Source organism: Gambusia affinis, linkage group LG14, assembly GCF_019740435.1.
Source record: "Gambusia affinis linkage group LG14, SWU_Gaff_1.0, whole genome shotgun sequence".
In the NCBI taxonomy this organism is placed as follows: domain Eukaryota; kingdom Metazoa; phylum Chordata; class Actinopteri; order Cyprinodontiformes; family Poeciliidae; genus Gambusia; species Gambusia affinis.
The window spans coordinates 25,557,705-25,576,662 of NC_057881.1; the positions used below are offsets into that span (position 1 = coordinate 25,557,705).

Genomic DNA, 18,958 nt, shown 5'->3' on the forward strand with positions numbered 1-18,958 from the left:
CACTGCTGGGGAAATAGCTCTGTTTACAGGAATCCAGGCACTTCCAGTCCCACCCCGCTTCCCGGAGTCCTGGCCACCAGATGGCGGAGAGGAACAACCGAAAAGTCCGTGTTGTCGCGGAGTTCCAACAAGCTGGAATTATTTCAGATCAAGTCTCATCACAATGCTTTTACCAAAGTAAAAGTTTTCTGGGCTTCATACTGAAAAAGAAACTCTTTAGTCATACTTGTCATTTTAGAGAAGAAGCCCTCCAAATGCAGATCCATTTCCAAAAAAAAAAATAAAAAAAAAATAAAAAAAAAAAAAAATATATATATATATACACACACACACACACACACGGTATATATGTTATTAAAGTATTTTGTAGACACATTTAAAATTCGTCCAAATTCTGTCCCAGATTCTAACAACAAAATAAATATAAAATAATATCAAAGAAAAGTCCACAAAAACTCCTGAAGTTTGATGATATTTCAAATCAGAATAATAAATAATATTGGTATTGGTATCAATATCAGTACTGGTATTGGTGATAGTGGTCATGTATTTATTTGTTAATGAATCAATACCAAAATATGCAGTATCTCACATCTAATACATGGTGGCGGCAGCACTATCCTGGGGGATATATTGACAACGGTAACTGCAACATTACAAAATAGAGAATTGAAATGGTAAGTCAAGCATAATTTTTGAAAGACACTAGGTTAAGTATCTTTCGATGTCACACCAAGCCCCCCTAAAATTTCTTGTAATATAATTGTAATTAATTAATCGCTGACAGTTATTTTAATGCAGTAACATGTGGGGCATTTAGTGAAAATGTCCTGACCCTGGGAAAATAAGAATTGCCGCCTTAATTGGCTGCATTTTACCAAACTTACCTTCTAACTTGAAATGTTTTCATTCGAAAACAAACGAGGCTTCCACTTCAGTCTGACTTTTATTTTGAAGGCCCCAAACCGGAAACACTCCTATTGATCAGCGTAGGTAAATTTCTTCTTCTTTGCAGTTCGTTCGCGAGCCGAAGTTATGCTCCTTCGCGGGCTGCTTGTGGACGTCGCCGCGGCCGGACGCGGCGCTCTGCGGACCCCGCGGTCACCTCACCTCCCGTCCGCCCAGTAGACCCTGCGAGCCCGCTGAGAGCCATGCAGGCTGCCGGGCGCTCTGCGTGAAGGTTAAACAGGACGGACCGCTGCCAGACGCTCAGCAACCCTCATTGTCTGCGCTGGAGACCCTCGCTTCACAAAAACATTTCTTTGTAGATATTCCCCGAGGATGGAGCGCAACGGGAATATCAGCGAGGACGATACTCTGTGTGCTGAGGAGGAGGAAGAAGTAGATCCAAGAATCCAGGTGAGAGATGTCTGGAAAAGTTTTGATGAAACATTCTTGTGAATAATTTATTGATGTATTATTTAGAGTACATTGAATTCATGTGTCTCTTTTAACGTTTTTTTGGGGTCAAATGCAGTGACACACAGTTGGTAATTTGACTAATCAGAAGTCACTGTGCATCGCCTCCATTCTGATCTAACGGTCTGCCTCTCTTTGTCCCTGTCGTGTTTTCTGTAAACAGGGAGAGCTGGAGAAGTTGAACCAGTCCACGGATGACATCAACCGCTTGGAAAGCGAGCTGGAGGTAAGAAAAAAAAGTTAAAAAAAAGATAAAATAAAGATAATCTGTATCACTACTGGGTCTCTCCTGCCGAGGTTAACAGCGCAGCCATCCAGCTTGAGATGTTTTCATTCAAACACAGGAGCATTTCTCTTTAAGCTGCAGTTCTGGTCGTTTTGAATTCTTTCTTCCCTCATTTTGTCACCTTAAAACCAAAAACACCAGTATGTCCACGTCCTTCCGGTATAGTTAAGTGGAAGGAAAACAACAGCTGGGTTTCAAAATATCAAAAAATCTATTAGACCTTCTGTGTCAATACTTTGTTTTTTTCCCCCACAGATTCTCAATAAGATTTCGGCCGGGACTTTGACTGGGCCGTTATAGCATGTTTATGCTATTGATTTGAAACCTTCTGTTGAATCTCGGGCTTTAAGTTTTTAGGGCTGTAGAACAGCTTCCGTTTTCCCTGCTCAAACACATCATGATTCTGCCACCACCGTGTACCATAGTGGGAATGATGTGTTCGGGGTCAAGCGTAGTGCTACTTTTAGCTGCATTTATAAATCAAACACAGTTTGACTCAGTTAGTTCACATACAAAAGTCACTAAATTTAACTTTTTTTTAAATTTAAAAAATAAAATGCTTTTTTTTCATATAGTTTGGCAGTTTTACATTAGTACTATGCACTGTTGTGTTGGTCTATTATAGAAAACCCCGGTAAAATAAATAAAAGTTTGTGGGTTTAAAATGACAAAATCGCATGAAAGCTGTTGCTAGGTGCTTGACGCTTTCCTTAGCAACAGTGTTTTGGCTTTAAAACGGTTCAAGAGCCTCAGAAAGATGGAAAATTCTGGCCTCTTTCTGCAGAAAAAAAATATGGAACAACTGCTTAATAGCACCTCTGTGGCAACTTAGAGACCGGTCGTTGCTCTCGCCATTGAACTGCAACTCCCTTCCCCTGATTGTGAAGGCAGAAATGAAATGCTTTTAAAGAGAAAGAAAGCTGTAAACTCTAAAAAGATTGATTGTTTGTAGACGGGATATTTTTTATTGCTCTGGCTTGCGTTCAGATACAACCTAAACATTCCAGAGTGAGGCCACAGGTTTTCTTATCCTACAAGTAGGCCTCTTCTGTTTCTCATCAAGAGAGGGTGGGATTGGCCTCCTTTTTTACTTTCTGTTTCCTGTTCTGTGATACAAAAAGAAAAAGAATCTCTCTTCATTTGTAATGCACCAAGAATCCCATGTTTTGGAATGACGACTCGCAACTGTGACATTTAGCAACATCCTGAGGCTAAACGTTCAACAGCCAGGCTGATTTTCCTGCACTGCCAGCACATGATTAAGGAAGATGTGCTGTAGATTTACAGGATTTGGGGGAAAAAAATCAGACAGTGAAGTTAAATCCTTGCTCAAAGTGTGTGCGACTCTGCTGACACAGTTATAAAGCTCTCTTTTTGCTCCCACAAGTAGAACTCCGTGTGTGTGTGCTTCCAGAAGGATGATAAATACTCAAACCCTGGTAGAAATGTGTAAAATAAATTCAGGCTTTTTTAGCCTCACGCTGAATAAAACTTAAAACAATTCAACCTTTATTGGATTAGTTTTTTCGTTGTTGTTGAGCTGTTTTGCTCCCGACTGGGACGTATGTTTTGATGAACGGCTCAATGAAAAACCCCAAAGAGTCCGCGATGTCATCTTACAATCTTGCACCTGATGTATAAACGTAGCAACACTAAGATAAGCTTTTCTTAGTCGTTTCCTGTTTAAGAAGATCAAAACAGATCTACCTTATTCGAAGTAAATATTCTCTTTTCTCTCTCACTTTGAAGAGTGGTTTAGAAAAATGGGTAATATTATATTTATACCCCAACGAAACTTGTAATTGTGTAAGACTGACTGAGAGAAGAGACACTCTGATCCACTTAAAAAGATAAAGGATAACTTGAAGAAAATACTTCTATCTTATATGATTTATAGAAATTCTTATGTTATGTTGGTGTAGTTGGTAACACTAGCTGCGTTGCCATTACAAATGTGCTTTGTCAACCACATTTTTCCGATAATGTCGGAAAAACACAAATTTGCAATTGTGGTGTTTCCATTAAATACAAAACACAATTAAAATGACACGTGAATAAGTTTGTTCACGTGATAAGTCATTAAAAAACATTCGGTGCCATGATCCTCCAACTACTTCCTGCCGTCAACGTCTGTGTTGTTGCGAAGTAAACCGATTTTGATCTTGCCAAGAAAACCAGCACATGCTGGCATGAAAACTTTATTGAAAACCGAGAGATTTTTCACAATTGCTGTGTTTACCTAAATTATTTTCAAAATGTCAAATTGCGCAATTATATGGTCAGTGGAAATGCAGCTATTGTTGCCTTGCAGCAAAACGTCTGGGGTTTGAATCCCAGGAGTATGCATGCTCTCCTCATGCAAGCATGGGTTCTTTCTGGGTACTCTAGATTTGTCTCAGAGTCCAAAACTCTGACTGCTAGCTATGACTGCTAGCTGATTTTTCAGTGCACTGAAAAATCAGCTTTAATTTTGAGAGATCAGCAATTGTTCAATACTTTAATATCGATCTTGTCTACCTGTACAAAGGTCTGAAAATCAACCACCGTCTCTTTTCTCTCTGCCAAGAGTGACGGCTAACAGACCGACCCGCCAACCATGTCATGTTTGCTGATGTGCAGTCAATAATAGTCACTGCACTCTTGCCAATTTAGCAAATTTCTCGCTATATTTAACGTTTCAGACATTTTTTGTTTTTTGTCTGAAACAACAACCATTTGTTGGTTTAACAACCATTTATTAATGGTTGTTAAACCAACAACCATTAATGGTTGTTAACATTCCGGCATGCCGATTCTGACATGCTGACAGAATCGGCATGTCAGGCTTTTTAAAAATCGGTGATCAGCTTAAAAACTGGAATTGGTGCCCCATACTGCGAGGTCTCCCCTAACCCAGCAGGGATACATGTGGATACACACTATGGATACATAGATGGTTGTTATATGTTCCAATAATTATGCCACCAGTGATTTTGTTTTTCAACACAAGATTTTCTCACTGATTAAAGGTATGTATTAAAGGTTGGATTTCCCTAAATTACTCAATGTGATATTTGGTATTTATAAAATATGAACTCGTTTCAATAATTTTCTTTTAAGATCTTCACTTGTAAAGTTTGCTGTATGTGCAGCCGTACACCGGATTTATCTCCTGGATTCAAAAGCTGCATCATTATCTCAGTACAGAAATGGCTCGTCAGGAAGTACTATGATGTCACAGGAAGTGCGTTTCCTGCGACGCCCTCTCTGTCTTCCTTCGTTAACCTCTCATTTGCTGCTCGGTCAGCTGGATGAACAGGATGCAGGTGTTGCCTTTTAATGCCCGGCTTCTCCAAATTACAGTCTCCACAGACCACCAGAGGCGGCATCTCACACACGTACACACACAAACACTGATATGCAAACAGGTAGCAAATTACCTTTCAATTGTGTAAAAATGCAAATCTTTGAATACACAGCATTTGTGTGGGTTTCCACTCACGCATTATCCTCACTGAAGTTCTGAGGGTACCAGAGGATTACGTTTTTAAAATTCTTCACACACATTGCTGACAGGTCATGAATGAAGGCAGTTCAATCGAGTAACCTGACTGTCTCTTCTTCTGTGGTCATGGTTTTTATTTGTCACAATAAAAAAAAATAGCATGAGTGTTTCTGCACAAGAGATCATCTAGAAAGTAGGAAAATGTTGACACAACACTAGACTGCCAGAGAGGCTGTGATTACTGAAGGAGTTTTAGCTTTGGTTTGGAGTGTGCAACCTAAATAGGGTCAGGAATGCAGATTCCAGATGACTGCACTGTTCTTATATCTCCTCGCCGCAAAATTACACACAAGGCTTCATTTTTGCACTATGAAGTTTTAAATTATGGTGAATATTGTAGTCTCTAGCGAAGGTTTTCCACATGCAAGGGCTGAGTGATTTGGGGTCACCATGTTCCCAAAACAGCCGGCAGACGATTTCAACATGTCAACTGGTTGTTAGGGAGCCATGCTAGGAAACAGTCAATTCTGTGCCATTGTAGCAACATGCACTGTTTGCTGAACTTGGTTGTTTGTGGTTTTTATTTATGTTTTATTTATTGTTTTTGGCCATCATGTTTTATTTAGGATATTTAAGATATCTTCCAGTTCCAGTGTAAAGTGTTTATATGTCTTAGAGAGGGTGAACTTGCATTATCAATATACAACTTAAAAATGGTCTTAAGAACAAAAATATTTTCCTTTATACCATTCATTTCCGAGACAATTTATCATCCAGTATTTTTTTTATTGTGACAGGCCTAACTATCAATTATAAGGGATAATACAGGATTACAGAACCTGAGTAACGCTCTGGAATCTCATGTTACCTCATATTACCACTTAGCAAAGAGTTTACACATCATAGTCGATGTTCATCCAATCTTAAAAATTGCTAAATCTGATGAAGATTGCCTCACCACTCAACAAACAATGTTTACCCTGCAGGATTTGATAAGCTTATATATGCTTCTTTCTTCATGTCATCACATGTGCAGGACTTTCGCCAGAGGTTCCGAGCGGTGCTGGTGGAAGCGACAGTGAAGCTGGACGAAGTGTTGAAGAAAATCGGTCGGGCTGTGGACGACTCCAAACCTTACTGGGAGGCCCGCAAAGTGGCACGACGGGTACATGTACACACACACACAGAGTACAGTCAAGCTGGATTGACTCTGAAGCTGACAGACACCGACAGCGAGTTTACTGAGGATTACTGACAAGTTTAAAGCACTCTACTTATATCTACTTAAAGGGAGCCATCATATGAGGGCTATTTTTGCTTCCTTGAGCTAACTTAGCATAAGTATACATTTACAAACTACTGATAGACTTGCAGCAAATTTTATGTTCTTGCTCATTTTATTTTACAGTTTTTTAGTGCTTCCTGCACTGCTGCAGGTGGGTAGAACAACTTCCTGTGTGGTTTAAAACCCAAACTTTGCTTTTCTTGTCGGCAGAATACTTTACCAGCTAATCTTTAAAGCTAATGTTGATGCTTCAGTCTGATTAGATACAACCAGAATTGTGGAATCCATCGCCTCCATGTCTTGTCCAAGGAATTGGGCTCTTATGAGTCAGACTTCAGACGGCTGACATTTGTGTGTCATAGCTGTGCTGAAACAGAATTGAGGATTTTGGTGTGTGTGTGTCCTTGCTTGTATCTGTTTGTAAGATACTGAGATAATACTGATCTGAGCAGCATTAGTTCTGATGTCAGCACGTGAGGGATAAACAGGGAGGATTTGAATGGTAATGGGACTCATACTCACGTGACAAAATCCATCTTTAGACGTTTAAGTATATATATATGTGTGTGTGTGTGTGTGTGTGTTTATACTTGTTTTTATGATTTATTTGGACAAAAGAAGACCAATGGGGCTTATGGGGACCGAAGTCAGATCTTAATTCAGCTGTTCTTAGGGTTAATGTTTGGGTTAGGTATAAATGTAGCTTGTAAATAGACCATAGCCAATAAAGGTCTGAGGTCAAACAGGAAAATTGTGTGGGCACGATTTATGGATTAATATTTAATATATGACCCATTTCCAAAGGATTCAGATATGTAATCACTGACCCTACAGCAAAAGAAATGTCAACAGTGGTTTCCCGACCCCCTTTCATCTGCCAATCTCACCCCCCTCCCCATGTTAACCCCCTTACATTCCAGCAGACTGAGGCTGAGGGGGAGAGTGTAGGAATTTGCCCGGTCCGCTCTATCTTTTGTCCTTTTCACCCAGCATTCTCCTCAGTCTCACTGGCTGTCAGCGCGAATGTCTCTGCCCCCACTTGCAACCCTCACCCACCTTCATCCCTTGTGCCAACCCCACCTTTTGTCCCCAGACTCTATTGGAAGCAACAAACAGGACACACGTCTGGAGGTGCTAGACTAGATGGAAAAAAACTGAAATGAATCAGCTGGAGTGACACACCAGACATGAGAAGCATGTAGGGTGGGATGAGTGGTCATGGAAAAATGTCACGAGGTTACAATGTGTTGGTTTTGCAGAGCAAATATGTAGGGTTCTTTTGAAAAGCACCAAATATTAATTTTATTATGAAATCCTAACAAAGGTTGAAGCAAATTTACCTTTAACTAGGTAAATTGAGTTCATATTTTATCAACCGCAAACTTATTTTACTAAGAAAATAAACACAAAGTAGTACATCACGATTATTTTAGTAATTGATCAGTCTGTCAGTTATTCTGATGATTAATTGTTTAATCTGGGTAAAAAATTGCCACATTCTTCAGATTTTTTGTTTAACCTCAAACTTATTTTATACAGTATTAGAATATTGGAAATACATAAAAATGCAAATAAACAATCAAATTCCTTTTTAAAATAAGAAAATAAATGTAAATTATTTTTATGGATAGTTAAAACAGTGCTTTTTCTTTTGTTATTTCCAGACAAAGTTTTTTTTATTTTTATCTTAATTGCAAAACATATATATTTTAGTACAGTTTTGGCTGAATTACTGCTCTGAGTATATTCTTTTATCAAATATTTTTTTGAGTCTGTCTTCTCCAGTTAGGAATGAATAAATTATTAAATTAGTTCACAATTATTTTAATAACTGATTCATCACGTTCAATCAGATTTTGTCTTTTTAGCACAACAAATTTGAAGTGAAAGATAAATTGTTTTCCCAATTTCTTTAAGTATAAGGGAAAAATGTGGTGTGCATTTGCAGCCCATTGAGTCAGAACCATGTGGAACCATCTATCACACTAGCTTCTGAAGTATGTCTCTACCAGCTTTGCTCAACTAGAGTCTTAAATGTTTGCATATTATGGGATGGAGAGTGTCCATGTTTACTTCTTTTTGCAAGAGCAAAGAAGGGAGGAAGCACATCTTTAGCAAGTTTAGTCATAGACCACAGGCTGGGATGTTTCTGTGGGAGCAAGGAAAAGACACCAATTTTGTCTGAGAAAAAGATCCGTCTTAGCTTTGATCTTCACTTTGACATGAAAACAGCAATGATGGACAGAGCTTCAGAGTCTTACTTCATCTGCTGTTTGTGCCACGCAGTTTCACCTCATCAAATATCCATCATCCTCCGTCTGTTGTCCTCTTTTACACCCTGGGAAATGGGTCATGCAGAGAGAAAAAGGCAAAGGATTCCTTTTTGTAGTTGAATTTCTCATAATAATTATTATTACTCTAAAAAAGTGCCAGGTTTTTACCTTTTTCATAATAAATAAAGCCAGCATGTGTTACATGTAATTATTTTTGTGTCCTATCCCCAATTTAGTTTTCTTCCTTCACCACATTTCACTGCATTTTAAGCCCCATGTAACACTATCCCTGTTTTTTTTCCACAAAGGTCTTCTTGGGTAGAATAGTTAGTCAGTCAACTCACTTTAATGAGAAGCAACCCCACCCATGTATCCGGATGCTTCTCTGTTTGCACAACACAAAGGTTGTGGAAGCTTTTACCTTTTCTGCTCTAGACAAATGATTTTCCATATGTAAGAAACAAGCAAAAATACTCTTTAGAAAATATAACTTTGCACTGATCTTCTGCTTCCCCTCTTTCTTCCTGAAGAATTTCAGCATGTCCTTGGCAGTGGCTTCAATACTAATCTTCTTGTTCCTAAGCTGTTCTCCGTAAGTTTTTAATATATGGCCTTGTGCCTCTGGTAACAACACGATGGCAAAGTCTAAGTAGGAGATGGTTCTGGAAGCTTACCGGACCTGCTTGGACATCCTGAAGCTTTATTTATTACAGACCAATCTCTTATTTTACCATTAACAATTTATTTTGCATTTCTTGCCAAATGCAATATCTATGCAGAATCATTTGGCCCTAAATGTAGGCAGTCCTAGCGAGAGTGACTAGAGACATAAATTATTGACAGTATTGAACTGAACATCTCCACAAGCTCTGAGCTACAGTGGTTATAAAAAATGCGTTTATCTCGATGAGTTTCTTCATACATATGTGCAACAAAAGACACTCTAATGCACTTTAAGGCTCACATTCAAGAACATTACACCAATTATCAAACATGGTGGTGGTAGTGTCATGATCTGGAGAGGCTTTGCATCTTCATGATCTATAGAATGTGAGGAAGGCTCTATAGCACATTCTTCTATATTTAGATTCTTCGACATTTAAGTTCAAATATCAAATAAAACTTAAGTTGAAATTTAAATTTAAAAAAGAACTAATGAAATCTTAAAGTAGGGCACATTTAAAAAATTAAAATTAATGGGTATCAATTAAGCAAAAAAAGCTAAAAATGTAGCACTCAAGCTAATCTTGAGGAAAACGTTTACAATTTATAAAGAAATAATTTAAAACATAAATAATACAATAATAATGAGTACTCACAGTTGCGTCCAAACTTTTGGTCTGTACTGTTTGTGATCTTTTTGTTACATATTCCTTATTCTTATTTTTGGTAAACTGCTGCATCTTAATATGTGAACTAAAATCTATTGTCTACTATCATAAGTCTGTAATAATAATCTTGAACCTGACTGAGATGCCGTCACGGTGTCTCTTGTTTCCAGGTTTTGCATTCTAGCTTTACCTCCGTTTTCAATTTAATTTGGTCTGTACTGTTATTTCACACCAAAGTAATAAGTTCAAAAGTAGTGCATGATAGGAAAAGTAACATCCATGCTGCTAAGAGGAACCTTTTCTAAATGTTTTGAAATTGCTGCCAACTCACTTTTATCATTTTTCCATCTTCACCGTTAGATTTTAAATGCACAACTTAGCAAAAATTATTTTTACCTCATGCAAAGTCATCTAATCCAATAGTTTCCGTAATAGAATCACGATGACCTTTAGCTTATTCATCTGACGCGAGTGGGTCTAGATATGTACTGTGGGGGGGGGTTGGAGATAATCTCCCTGTTTACTGTGGCAGTGGGCAAGCAGAGGCCACTGACAGCATATCAGAGCCCCTCAGAGACAAAGTGTCTGTTTGTCTGCTGGATCAAGGCACGCTTGTCTTTCTGAATGAGTGTGTGCCGTGGTAAATCCTCTTAGTTTCTCCTTGGCTGTCAAAAGAAATCCTCCACAGATCCCTCAAAGCATGCATGGAAATGACAAGCATGCCCACAGGAGCAGAAGAAGAATACTCTATATGGAGAAACATTTTCATATCTCATTGTCACTTACAAACTTGTAACAACATGCTATTTGTTTTTTTTTTACGCATACCAAGAGTGACTTTGCAGTACGCAGTCTATGCAGCAGTTTGTGTCAGGGAAAGTGATGGGAATGAGCTGGATTCCTGTAAACATTGTGGAGCGTGTTTTTCCTCAGAAGTGGTTCCCAGCAAGCTAAAAACTATTAAAGCTGCTTTTTTTCCTGGGTCTGTTTATATCTGACCAACTAAAAGAAGTTTTATGAGCAGCAGACAGTAATGTTTCTATAGGCACAGGCTGGACTGCTTCACATTTGGTCTCCTTTAATGTAAACTTGAATGTATGTTATCTGGATTTTATTTGATAGACTAACAGTGTAGTTTTTAGTGGAAGAAAAAAAATATATTTGGCTTTAAATTCTTAATTTTTTTAATGCACAAATGTGGGATGCGTTCGTATTCATCCACTGTGGATTTAATGCCTTGTTGTAAGGTGGGTATTTATCGTATCGTATTGCATCGTTTATCATTTATTGCGATAAATTCATTATCAGAAGAATTTTGATTTACAGTTCTCACAATATATTTCAGGTAATGTTTTAAATCACCTCAAACTGTCTCTGTTGTTTGGATGGTTAACTTTACTATGTGTTTCCACTGTTTTTTACTGAGAGTATCAATAAATTACAAAATATAATTAAATGTAGCTACAGTGAGCAATTTAGTGATACAAATCTTTTTTTTATAAGACCTCTTTGTAAAACAGTGCTTCACCATAAAAACTGCTCATTAGACTGTAATAAAATGCTAAATAATAATAATAATGTCAGAAGGATTCTTTATATGAGATTCTAATCTATTTTTAAGTTGAAACTACAGCTCTCTTGCTAAAATATGTGCAGGTCTAAGCTGAATAGTATCACTGAGAGGGATCAGAGGTGTGCACAGTCAAAACTTTTCTCATCAAGTTTTTTGGTAGAAAGAGAGAAAAGAAAAAAAACGATAAATTATGCAAATAAAAAGATTGAGCTTACTTTAGTTTATTATGCAATTAATTGATTTATTGCTTACTGCAATAGGCATAAGCAATAAACACATTATACACTGTATAAAAAAAAAAAAAACTTCAGAAGGGCACATGTTTTTTTGGTCCAAAGGAAAAAAAGTCTGTACACGTTTCTGAGTGGGACTCTTTGTTTCCAGTGAGTCGTAACCGTGACTTCCTGTTTGGCGCCACAGGCCCAGGTCGAAGCCCAAAAAGCCACCCAAGAATTCCAGCGGGCGGTGGAAATCCTGCGGGCAGCGAAGGAGACCATCGCCCTGGCTGAGGAGAAGCTCCTGGAGGAGGACACCCGTCAGTTTGACTCTGCCTGGCAGGAAATGCTCAACCACGCCACGCAGAGAGTAAGTACGCCCGGGTCGACTCACCAACAAAGAGGGTCCATCCTAACATCCTCCTAAACAGCGTCTATTAACAGTTCCGGCGTACTCTCTGCCCGGATTTGGTTTTCAGGTGATGGAGGCGGAGCAAGCGAGAACGCGGAGCGAAGCCGAACACAAAAAGACAGCAGCCAACTACAACTCCAGCATCGGCCACATGAAGCAGATGGAGAAGAAGCTGAAGCGCTCCATAAACAAATCCAGGTCAGCGCTTCCATTATAATTGGCTGGAAATGACGCTTACAGGTTCCGCTGCCCCTCTTTGGGCCTCTGTAGTGTTACGCAAGCGCGCTGACAAATAGAGAGCTCTTTAAGCGTCTCCTGATGCACTCCAGATGTTCCATGTGTTGATTGGACAGCTTTGGGTTGTGCTCCCTTTTTGAGAGACAAGGAATGTGACTTTTTAACTGAAGACTGTTTTTGTCTCTCTTTTTCTTCCTTTGCAGACCGTACTTTGAACTGAAGGCTAAATATTATCTACAGCTTGAGGTATGTATATAGAAAGTTTGTAGACTTTAGTTGAACTTCTAAGCATCCAACTGTGAACTATCGCAACATTCTTATGTATTAGCAATGCATTTATTATATTTACGTACATGTTTACATATTGAAAGAGCATGTTATGACTTTCTTAGTTATAGTTCTAAATTAACTACATTAATTTAGTTACCTGACATCCAGTTATTTTTAAAGTACCTCTGGTAGCGTGAAAATCCTGCAGAAAGCTGTTTATTTCACCAAGTTTCATTCTTCACCATAAGCAATGATGAGTTGTTTGGTCCCACAAAAATCTCTAAATAGCTTTGTTGTTTTTTTTTGTTTGTTTTATTTATGTGCGAAAAATTCCTATGAAATCTCAAAGCAACAGGTAGGGGAGGGGAGAGGGCCACCACTAGTTAAAACCACAGCAAAGTGTGTCTCATGTTTACCATTGCGACTCAAACTTGAGAATTCAGAGCCACATAAAGACAGTTACAAAGTCAGCCTTCTGTCACCTAAAGAACATTTTCAGGATTAGAGGACTAATGTCTCAGCAGGATCTGTAGAAACTCATTCATGCGTTTATCTTCAGTCGCATTGATTACTGCAGCAGCATCTTCACAGGCCTGCCTAAAAAAAATAAATTCTCCAGCTGCAGCTCATCCAGAATGCTGCTGCTCGCATTCTCACTAGAACCAGGAAGATAGAGCACATAACACCAGTTTTAAAGTCCCTCCACTGGCTCCCTATAGCTCAGAGGATGGACTTTAAAATACTGTTGCTAGTTTATAAATCACTGAATGCCTAAAAGAAGCAGCATTTATTTATAATGCTCTACTAATGTGGAACAAACTTCAGAAAACTGCCATAACTCTGAGTTCCTTTAAATCAAATCATGTGTTTGGAGTGTCCTTTGATTAATAACCACTGGAACATTCATGAATGTATTTAATGTACATTTGTTTGATCATTTTGATGATGGCATTTGACGAAATTGAATGTGTATTGCTACTGTTATAATTGGTCACTCTTATGTCTGTACCGTGTGAAGCACTCTGAACTGCCTCGTTACTGAAATGTGCTACACGAATAAACTTGACTATGGTGTTTTTGCCTGATGTTTGATTCTGGGTTTTTCACAGCAACTGAAGCAGCATGTTGACGACCGTCAGGCCAAGCTCGTGGTCGCCAAGTCCGAGTACCGCGCAGCGCTGCGCAGCCTGGAGAGCATCTCGGAGGAAATCCACGCTCACCGGCGCTCCCACGCCATGGGAACCAGGGAGCGAGGCGTGGGCGCCGAGGTCGACGAAGTTCACGACGACATCGCCAACTTCAAGATGGAGTCAGACGGCCTGTCTAGTAAGTGTTTGAAAATGTCCTTCTTTCGCCCCTCTTTGTCAATCCATGTTTGTGTTTTTTGTTGGTGCACCTGCATGTTTAATGGTGTGTGTGTGTGTGTGCATGTTTATTTCAGTGGTGTCAGTTTCAGTTGATGAAGAGGGCAGTCGCAGCTCAGAGGAGGAGGAAGACACCCAGACTACCTCCTCGTGCCGAACGACGCCCTCCTCGCCTTCTTCTTCGTACTCCCATCCCTCCACCTCTGCCTCCACTCCCATGAGCATGCCCTGCTCCTCCGGCTACCCTCCTTTCTCCTTCCTCGCTGCTTCTTCCTCATCCTCCTCCTCGTCTTGTCCTGAAGGTCTGGAGTCAGAGGCCCTCTGCACCGCTCACGGCCCAGACCTGGTGTGCAGTTCCGGTCATGTCTCACCTGTCCTGGGCCCCCGCAGTCAGTGCAGTGGAGCCTCCTCTCCAGACTGCGATCAGGAGAGAGGTGTGTAGTAGAATAACAGCACACGAAATATTACAATAGGTCGTTAAATGTAGGAAATGATTTCCCTGCCCACCATGTTTCCGTCTTTTACTGGGTATTTTCCATTTACGCACCTTCGTTATAGAGACTGAAAGTCATTAGTATTGTACTCATGAATATGCTTTTCAGTGTCATATAAGTTTAAAATGCTACAATTTCTTTTTGTGGTGAAAAAAATCTGTATGAATTCTCAAAGCAACAGGTGGGGGAGGGGGCTGGTTTCAGGAATGTGCTTTCCTGTATCAGAAATGTGAAATGCCATATGCCAGTTAGGGCCAGGCAACAAAACAGCAACAACAACAACCGCAATAGAAACGTGACTTATATCAATAGAAAATACGTCTGGTAGAATATTGATCGTTTCACTGAACTACGATCCAGAACCGCACAGCATTCTGGGGAATGGAGGCAGCTTCTCACAGCTAGCTAAGCAAGGTGGTTGGCATCAACTACTTCTCTTCCTCTTTGGTAACAGCGGTAGCGTTTTCTCTCTGCTAGCTTAGCAGCGGTTTGTAGAAACGGATGCAGTAGAGGAAATCACTATTGTCCAAATAGCCAGAAAAAACCCTGGATCTTTCTCTGATACCTCATGAAAAAGGATTTAAACTTTAGTAAAGGCCTCATGGCAAAGTTTAAGGATTACGAAACATCTTAGAACCTCAGAATAACTGAATACTGCTAGCTGGCTTACGCCGATATGTAACCAAAGATTTCTGTTGAATATGCTGTAAAGGAGTACTGCAATGGCAACTGGCATAGGCAGAACTAAATACAGTTTGCTTAGAGTTTAATGCAGCAAACATATTGTCAAAATAAAACTGCTCTGGAAAGAGTCGGAGGTCAACGCTAATTTTTGAGTCAGATACTCGTTTTCTAGAAAGCAGATTTTTCTGCACCGGTTCTAAAATCCAACCTTAACCTTAACTCCCCTCCGGTCTTATTGCAACGCTCAGGATTTCGAATACAGATGTAATAGTCACGGAGTGGGGTTAGACCGTCAGGTCCCAAAACCACACACACTACAAAAGCGCACGTGGGGTCAGTGCGACCTTATCGGACTGCGCACAGAGTTAAGAGCTTGCAAGGTCCAATTCACCCCATCTCTTTAGACCATAGGAGGGTTAAAACAACTGCTTTTGGGCTTAAAATGACTGGATTTATATGTTTTGAAAACAGATTTCCTTACAAAGCCCCTGCAAAGACTGAAATGCTTATTTTTCTTAAATTTGGAAAACCATGCATGAGTTTACTTCCACGTAGTGATTCTGTGCTGCTTCGTGTTGGTCTATCACACATTGAATGCAAAATAAAAAAAAAAAAAAACATTCAGTGGCTGTGAACAGTCCTCTGTAGACAGAAGAACCTTCCCCGCCTCCAGCAGATACATTTTGAACCAGTTTTTCCTCTTCCCTCTGCGTTGCAGGCGACAGAGCGGAGGGAGCCGAGGCCTCTTTGGAGGGCGGCCTCAGCAAGCTCGCCTTGACCGCCTCCCGAAAACCCGGCGAGTCCGACGACGAGGAAGATCCGCATTACATCAACCCTGAACTTACCTCCCCCAGCTCCGCCGCCTCCGTTCTGCTCTTGAACGGCGTCTAATGAACTTAACTCGGGACTCACCGACAGAGCGGGACGCTGAAGTGGGACTGAAAGAGGCAGCGAGAGCCGAAGCTGCTCTCCTGCATGACTCCCCGTCTCAGTGTTGTGTACACATCAGTGTTGATGGTGTGTTTACCATCGTTATACCCTCGTTGAGGATTTTCTGAAGCCGTGTGGACACGATAAACATCAGCGGGTGGAGATCGGACAGCGAGTGGATTTCTGTAGTGTTGGTGCATTAAATCAAAGGGCATTAAAGGATTCTACCTGAAACTCCTACGGTTTCCTGTTGGATTGACTTTCTTTGCTCCACGTTCGCAAAGAGACCTTCATTCTAGGCTTGCGTGCCAAAACACGGAGATATAGATTTAATTTTAGATGTTCTAACGCTATGCAGTGACGTGTCCAACCTAATCCTTACTGTAACCAGAGATCGGCATTGTACCCCCCCGAGGATACGGACGGGACAGAATCGAGCCGCCATTTATTTTTCGGTCTCGATGTTGAAAAGTGTATGGTGTGGATTTTTTTGGAGCGATGTGAAGGAAGCAACTGGAAGAAACTCTGAGCACTAAAGAGACTTACAGCTCCACCTAACCCTTTAGCCTTTAGCTACATAAACAGTCTTCCATCCGGACTTGTGAAAGAGTGAGTGAATGTGTCACTGAGTGCAAAGTTCAGAGAGGATTCTGAGGCTCCTCTGTGTCGCTGAGTGAATGATTTAGTTTGTTGTTGTTTTGACTGTGTGTGTTGTGTGTTTTGGACAGTTGTTCAGGTATTACCCCGTTGCAGAGATATTCTATATTTATACCCATGTATTCTTGCATATGAAACATGTTTTGTGGTTACTGTTGTAATTGTTTAGCACAAGATAAGCATTAAACTTGGGATTCGTGTAACTTTTCAATGAGTGAAAATTGTTCTTCTGCAGCATTTCTGTAAAGGTCAGGAGTTACTGACCTTTATCATTTCATACAAAGCATGTTCATTTTTTTTTCTTCATGTGCGGAAAGTCTGCTCACAGTTCACTTTAAAATCCACAGTTCTAACTCTGAACTTGTTGCTCAATCAATGACTGACGGCTACATTATTCTTCATTTTGATTTTTTTCCCCCCTAATATAAGACAAAGTCCAATTGTATTTATGTATGTTGTGGTGTTTCCCACTTCTTCATAATATTTTAAGGCAAAAATACATCTCCACATTTTCTCTCATCACACACACAAGCTTCTGTATGTTCATGGGATTTCATGGAACAGACAAACACAGAGCTGTGAGCAAATGATAACAAAGGGAAATAACTGGTATGCCTTTTGCCTCTAAGTAAAATCCAACGCTTCCAGAAGTCACCTATTGTAAAACAGAAGTCGTCGCCTGCGTGTAGTTTAACGTTCTACGAAGGCCTCAGAGGCAGAGCAATAGTGAAGAAGGAGCTCTATATAGACAAAGGAACATCCCAGCCATGTCAGAGAAACTTCTAACATGGTTAGGGGAGCGACATCCCACCGTTTGGACGCCTCAAGAAGCTTTGATTACTCCTGTCATCTGAAAGTGAGAAAAGCTTAGGGAGGCAGGGTCATTAAGCTACACTGACAGGCTGGGAAGGAGGACAACCACCTTGATGACCGGACAATAATTAATTCTGAACTTCACAAATCTGGTCTTTATGGAGGAATGGCAAGAAGGAATGTTTTCAAAGTTTTCCAAAAGCCAAGAAGGAGATGCAACAAATTCTCTTCTTGAGTGGGACACGGAGGTGGCCTGAGTTTATAAGAAAAATGGATGGATGGTCCAGTCCAAGTCTAAACCTAAATCTAATTGACAAATTGTAGTGAGACCTGTAAATTGAGGAGGTTTTTATTTAATCCGACAGACGTCGAGCTATTCTGCAAATGAGATGGATAAGAAACGACGTTTTCTAGGTCAGACGTTCCCAAAGATGTTGTTAGGACTCCACTTCCAGGCAGTTAACAGAAAATGTTCAAAATCATGTTTTCTTACTGTTGCAGCTCATCATCAGGCACTATTTTTGTTGTTTCCTTTGGACACAAAGCAGGAAATCCATTTTTCCACTCAAATTTTCATAACCCAAGAAAACAGGCATGCTTCCGAGTTCTGATTGTGGTAAACTTAACACTCTTGTGTCAATGTAGTGACTGAAAACTCTAAATATTGGTTTTTCCATTTCAAATCAACACCTAATTGAAGAAATTCAGACACCTTAGATTCATTCTGCTTCCTTCAGGAATATCCATTTTGTCAGTTCCAAAAGTAAAAATGAGGCTCTAGTTGCAGTAGAAAGAGATCCTTTGTGTATAAGAGGAAGATCTTTGTGTTTAAACACACTGATCTGATTTAGAGGCGGTGAAAAGGTGTTCCTGTTTGTCTTTGGGGTTTGATTTCTTTGGGGAAAAAGGTCTTGCGTAAGAACTCAGAGTTTGAGTCATCAGATTACACTCCGACAACGTTCAGCGCTCTCGTGACATTCCCTGAACTACCCCACAATCAGTAGCAAATGTAAGCAAACAGTTATTTACTGACAGATTTCTTTGACTTCATGATTTTTCCGACTCAAACATGAGCTCCCACTCTGAGGAGAACATTTATCTGCACCGTTTTCTGTTACGTTTCTATAAAACATGGCTTGCTGTAAGTCCCACTGACGTCATCTCATGACTTCGCTTAGGGCAACCAGACACCCACCTGATCGAGTTAAATGCAGAATAACATCCTTCGCGT

General features: G+C 40.0%; 1 protein-coding gene across 1 annotated transcript; it reads left to right on the forward strand.

The window, feature by feature from the left end:
* Window positions 1-962: 962 nt before the first annotated feature.
* Window positions 963-17,125, forward strand: sh3bp5a (SH3-domain binding protein 5a (BTK-associated)). The gene is made up of 9 exons (XM_044139087.1): window positions 963-1,359; window positions 1,583-1,645; window positions 6,226-6,354; window positions 12,072-12,236; window positions 12,346-12,476; window positions 12,719-12,761; window positions 13,895-14,111; window positions 14,227-14,583; window positions 16,046-17,125. Exons 1-9 carry the CDS (start codon window positions 1,282-1,284, stop codon window positions 16,216-16,218), a joined length of 1,356 nt encoding a protein of 451 aa, XP_043995022.1. The 5' UTR covers window positions 963-1,281; the 3' UTR covers window positions 16,219-17,125.
* Window positions 17,126-18,958: the final 1,833 nt, after the last annotated feature.

Coding starts and splice junctions, on each gene's coding strand:
- sh3bp5a (XM_044139087.1), top strand. CDS start 1,282: ATGGAGCGCAACGGGAATATCAGCGAGGACGATACTCTGTGTGCTGAG. Junction 1,646..6,225: donor GCTTGGAAAGCGAGCTGGAG/GTAAGAAAAAAA, acceptor TCACATGTGCAG/GACTTTCGCCAGAGGTTCCG. Junction 12,477..12,718: donor CGCTCCATAAACAAATCCAG/GTCAGCGCTTCC, acceptor CTTCCTTTGCAG/ACCGTACTTTGAACTGAAGG.